The sequence below is a fragment of the Psammomys obesus genome, unplaced genomic scaffold (genome assembly GCF_907164565.1).
Source record: "Psammomys obesus unplaced genomic scaffold, mPsaObe1.curated_primary_1811, whole genome shotgun sequence".
Classification (NCBI taxonomy): domain Eukaryota; kingdom Metazoa; phylum Chordata; class Mammalia; order Rodentia; family Muridae; genus Psammomys; species Psammomys obesus.
In genome coordinates this window covers 11,862,551-11,868,550 of record NW_026587216.1, presented here as the reverse complement: position 1 = coordinate 11,868,550, position 6,000 = coordinate 11,862,551, and the positions used below count along the sequence as shown (strand labels likewise).

Sequence of the window (6,000 nt, the reverse complement as noted above, 5' to 3'; positions counted from 1 at the left end):
GCGGTGCGGAGGGCTGGGAGGCGTCCGCCGACGCCAGCGCCGCCCGCCCCGCGCGCGCCTCGGCCCCGGGTCCCCGCAGCGCAGCCCCCTCGCAGCGCAGGGGCGGGCGCCGCGCGGAGGCGAGGCGGGCGTGTTCGATGGAAGTATGCTACCAGCTGCCGGTGCTGCCCCTGGACAGGCCGGTCCCCCAGCACGTCCTCAGCCGCCGAGGAGCCATCAGCTTCAGCTCCAGCTCCGCGCTCTTCGGCTGCTCGCATCCCCGGCAGCTCTCGCAGGTAACCGCCGCCCAGGGGCCCGCACCAGCCGCTCCGCGCTTTTGTCTTTTGTCCCAGGTTCTGTAGGCTGGTCTGTCCATCCGAGAGTCTTTCGCCCTCGGCAGAGCTGAATGCCCACAGACTCTGCGACACCCGGTCCCCCCACTCCCGGTGCCAGCCCGTCAAGCCTGCTGTTAGCCCCGAGCAGTGACTTTGTCTTCCCCTCCTATTTCCATTCCTCATGCAAGTTGGGCCCCTTGTCCCTTAGCAGTGACCCCCGAGCACACCTTTTCGCCCCCGCCCCCCTGGTCCTCCCGGACACCTGTGCGGGTTTGCATGCAGCACTGGTCTTGAGGTTCTCAGAACAATGGGCCTAGATGTCCCATTGTGGTCCTCACCCGAACTGCTTCCTTTCAGCGTTTGGGCCTAGGTGTCAGGAACTTGTTTGCGAAGTTGATGGTTTCGAATCATTTTCTGATTTGATAAAGGAGTTTTTAGGAGAGAAACCACTGATGAGTATTCACAAAGGACTTTGTTTCTGATGGCCCAACACCGATTGTCCTGAGCATTTTTATTTTTTCTGTGAAATTTTTGGCTCAACTCCGTAGTTGGGCTAATGTTGGTTGCCAGATTTAGAATAAAGAGACAGAAGAATTTTACTTTGTTGGCATATGAATCTAGTGCCCTCATTGCCTGCTGCCAGAACTTCTGAGTTTATGAGATTACTTTTGGGATGGGTACTGGCCAGGAGTGTACTTAGAGTCTCACATTTGCTAGGCTAGCACTCCAAATCAGTGAGCCTCAGCCATTTATTCATTCATTTGATCGTTTCTATGTTTGTTTATGGCAGAGACTTTCTAAATTGTCCACTCTTGCCTTTAACTCATGATCCATCCCACTGCGTCAGACTTCAAGTAGAAGGCCTGAACCATCACACTGGCCCCAATAATCATTTTGAAAAATGAAGTTTTCAATTTTTTTTCCTGTTACTTAGTATTAACTTTTATGGCAACCGGTTTTTATCGACTCAGTTGTATTGTATCACCAGCGAGATATTTCTGAAAACAGGTAGTATAGACAGTATCTTTTAGAAATTTTGCTTACACTAAACTCTATTTGTCATTTGTCTTTCATTTTCCTTTTTGGTTTTTGGCCTGCAAGATAGATACAGCAAGAGGTTCTACGTGAGTTTCTTTTTGAGGAATTCTTGTTTAAGATCAGACTCTTTCTTGATACAAGGTTGTATGCTAATAAATTCAGGGTAAAACACTAAGTGGAATTTCAAATAATGCTTTTGCTACTTACTTTGAAGGGTAGTATGTGAACTGTATTTTTATTATTGCTTAACACATCTTAAACTTCCAGAATTTCAGTTTGCCAGACACAGTGGTACACTGCAGGCCTGTAATCCCAGCACTCAGGGGGACAGAGCAGGAGGATCTCTGTGAGTTTGAGGCCAACCTGGTCTACAAAATGAGTTCAGGACAGCCAAGGCTACACAAAGAAACTCTGTCTTGAAAAACCAAAAATAAAAGTTTCAGAATTCAAAATATATTAAAGTGATGGTGGGAAGGTTTTTCATAATAGTAAATAAAGGTCTTTAATGGAAGTAACTTTTTAATTTCAAAATACTGCTTTCTTCCACAGATAAGCAAATATAACAAACACCCTTTTTCAGTTACATATAAAAGGTAAAGGCAATCTCTTTATATAAAGTTATAAAATATGCACTATGTGTTCCTGCTTCTTGAGGCGGAAATGAATGAAAGGGAAGATTCCAAGGGATTGAAAGCAAGCTTGATCCCAAGGGTTTTTACCTAGTGTCTTAATTAACCCACAAAGACCAATTTAAGGTCCATTTTTTCTTTGTTCATCCCTAGACAAAGATTTAAATGAGTAATGGAATTTTAAATCTACAATTGTGGCAAATAAAGCAAATACTGTAGAAGTATACCTGTTTTACTAGCTCTTAAAAGTTCTAAACAGTTTACAGATCTCTAAGAAAGTATGTTGGAACTCCTTAGGTTTGAGACAGAAAATTTTCCTTACTGAATACTGTTCTCCTGGTCAGCGTTTGCTTAGTGTTTCAGGGCTCATAAACTCACCCAGAGGTTGAGGTGGATGTGTTATCATTATCAAGGCCTTGTGTATCACTTAATGGTACATCATGTATTGGTACTGAATACTTACAGGATAGATGGAAGAGGTAATAGGAAAAGGGAGGTAAATAATCTTGGAATCTTATTCAGAGCTCTTTAAAACAAGTATGTGGTTGAATTACAAGCTTCCACTACCCTTGAATCTTTAGTTCCTAAGCTTATGGTTACAGAACTTGGCAGAAGTCTAGGTGGTTTTGCAATATTATTTAAAAGACTTCATTTTTTTCTTCAGTTACTAAGTAGAATTTTAATTACAAATTTTTTTGTTTTAAAATATATTCAAAGCCAGCTATCATCCTGTTCTTTATTTTCCCCACAGTACTGAAGCACAGCTTATAATAGGGAGTAATAAATATTTGAGTGAATGAATAGATAAAACTACTGCAGACTCAGCTGAGCTTCAATTTTAAGTATGAAACAGTGTGAGGAGATCAAAGTACAATAATGGGTTATTTATCTAAAATTTGGTTTCAAAATTATAGACTTAAAAATGATCCAGACAACAAGCAGGAAAAAGGCACTGAGCAGGTAGCAAAGGCACTTAATGCCAGACCATAAAAGCCTGGCCACTCAAGTCCATAGTTGTTCTGTGACCGCCACATTTACACTGTAGCACGCAGATGCCCCACCCGTAAACACTCAGCGCGCGCGCACACACACACACACACACACACATTCACTCACACTCTTAGTAAAACTTAAAACAGGACTGAGCAATCAACATAGATTTGAGTATCGTCTCAAAGCCTGTGAGACTGAGCAGACTTTCCTAAGTAGCAGGAAATATAAAATGGAATTACAAGCAGCTACTGGCCATTCACCCAGATAGAAGCACAAGTTGACAGCTGACATACCACAAGTGATGGATGGGAAAATTTCTCCTAAGCTGGCAAGATTTTTAAAAGCACTGTAGGGATGTTTAGCTTAGGGACTTCAATGTTGTATAACAAAGGGATTAGCCAAAAAAACAAAAACAAAACAAAACCCTGCACAGAGTCAGATTTTCCAAGTTGAAAGAAAAAAAAAAATTTGTGTGACAGTTGTTTTGTGCTCAAATGGTAAAACTTACCTGGAGAATTCACCTCTGCAACACTGACATTGACATTGTATGTTAAACCAGTCATGCAATGTTTTTTCAATCAACTAAATCAAGATTCTTGAATTATTTGAAGAGTGAGGATGATAAATGGATCCTATTTGTTGCCATTTTGAATGCAGGTTGCATAGAGGAGTTTAAACATTAGTCTTTCAGAACAAAGTTCATATTTGAAAAGAAAGAAGGCACGACTTGTGCTGTCTTCACCATCGATGTTTTACGTGTTTATGATTCAGTAAATGTGAAAGTTGAGGTGGTGTGTTGGTGGGGGTGCTGGAGTACTGCACTTGGAGGGATTAGTCAGATTTAGAGGTTGTGCTGGCTAGTTTTATGTCAGCTTGACACAGCTAGTTATTTGGGAAGAGAGAACCTCAGCTGAGGTTCTGGCCTGTGTTGGGGGCATTTTCTGTTTTGTTTTTGATTGATGGATGATAAATGAGGAAAGGTGCAGCTCAGTCTAGGTGGTGTCACCTTTGGGCTGAAGGTTCTGAGTAAAACAGACTGAGCAAGCCATGAGCAAGCCAGCACCCCTCCATGGCTTGTGCATCTGCACCTGCCTCCATGCTCTGGCCCAATATCCCTGCATGATGAACTACAAAACAGATTTCTTTGGTCCTAGTGTTTTACCAGAGCAATAGAAAAGTAACTAAGGTAGAGGCATAGGAACAAATTTTATTTGCGTTAGTAATTTAAGGTTTAATTTTTTAAATATAAGAATATGTGTTTTTACTGAACAAAGTGTTAGCTTACAGAATATGGATATAATCTATTATATATAGTCTGATTGTGTTGTTCTAACTGTACTAGAACTCACAGGGTACTTCAGGCTGTTCTCAAACCTGTAAGCTTCCTGCTTTGGCTTCAAAATGCTGGGATTAATATCACAATGAGTCACCTTTGATGTCTCATTTAGAATTCTTGTGTCATCTCCCCATCACCCCACTTTTGGTTGTTTGAGACAAGGTCTCCAGTTTATTATTTATTACACTTTATTCAATTTGTATCCCAGCTGTAGCCCCCTCCCTCGTCTCCTCCCAGTCCCACCCACCCTCCCTCTATGCCCCTCCCCTACTATCTATCCCTAGCCTATCAGTTCTCATCAGGCTGGCTGCATTGTCTTCCTCTGTGGCCTGGTAAGGCTATACCCCTCCCCCCCCAGGGGGAGGTGATCAAAAAGCCAGCAACTGAGTTCATATCAGAGACAGACCCTGCTCCCCTTACTAAGGAACCCACTTGGAAACTGAGCAGCCTATGGGCTTCCTTTGAGCTGGGGTGTCCAGATTCTCTCCATGAATGGACCTTCATTGGAGTATAAGTCTCTGCAGGGGCCCCTGTGCCCAGGTATTTTGGCTCTGTTGGTCTCCTTGTTGGGTTCTGTTCTCTCCAGGTCTTTCTATCTCCCCCTTCTTCCATAAGGTTTCCTGCAGTCTGCCCAAACTTTGGCTATGAATTTCAGTATCTCCTTCGATTCCCTCATGGGTAGAGTCAGAGGCCCTCTGTGGAAGGCTGCAGCCAGGCTAATCTTGAACTCATTATGTAGCTAAGGATTCAGCTTCTACTTCTCCTATTTCTGTTTTGGAATTACAGGTATGCAATACTGAAAAATCTTTTTTAAAAGATACTATCCATACAAAGAAAAGCCCATACGAAGTCTTACAAATACAGAACACTTACAGGAGTCCTTGTATTAGATGTTAGGAAATATAAAGAATTCATAATTTAAAAAGAAAAGTACTTTGATCCTGCTGTCCTAAAGTTTTTTTTTTTTTCTTTTTTACCCTCTTTATACAGATTTAAGGGAGAAAAACATCCATTGGTAGTTAGTGTATTGGAGTTATCAAGTGTGAGGAAACACCTAGGATCCTGTAATAAACTGGTATAAGCCAGTGTAGCTGATGATCCTTAGGCCAAGGACTGAAGACCAGTAGTAAGTGTAGGAGGCAGGGGAGAAGGTCCATTGTGTCGATAGATCTGTACTCTGCACTCTCCAGCGTGATGTTACAGGATGATTGTCACCAACTATGTAGGTAGTGGTGGCCAGTTGAAATGTGGGTATGACTCAGGACATGAAAGTTCAGTTGAGTTTTAATGAAACAACTGCAAAGCAAGTGTGTAGATCATTGCTTACTGATCATTAATAGGAGTCAGGTTGATGGATCAGCAGCACATTCTTCAAATGCTGAACATTTTCTGCCAAGCTTTTGTTTTTGTACATGAACTCTCTGTAATAGATGCCTTCATGCATGCTAGATAAAGTCTTTGGAATCACTAGCTCGTGTCAAAGTTAATAGCATTGTTTGGCTTTCTCTACAGGCTCTGTCCTTTCACTGTACCAAGAGAGAAAATCATTCTCCTTTCATCTCTCATATTCACCAGACATTATAGATATGTGTCGTAGATGGGCTACCTCTGGGCTTGTTTTGATTATAGTGAGCAAGAGTATGCTTTCTGGAGTGTACTTTGAACTATTTGCATTTTTCTAGTGAAATTT

At 42.1% G+C, this 6,000-nt stretch overlaps 1 protein-coding gene across 1 annotated transcript in view; it reads left to right on the top strand.

Moving 5' to 3' along the window:
• Positions 1-117: 117 nt before the first annotated feature.
• The window catches only part of Pde7a (phosphodiesterase 7A), an 87,574-nt gene continuing 81,691 nt past the window's right edge, over positions 118-6,000 (top strand). Inside the window, exon 1 of the mRNA XM_055603375.1 lies at positions 118-275. Coding sequence (XP_055459350.1) covers positions 138-275 — 138 coding nt within the window. The 5' untranslated portion in view covers positions 118-137. The remainder of the gene's footprint in view (positions 276-6,000) is intronic.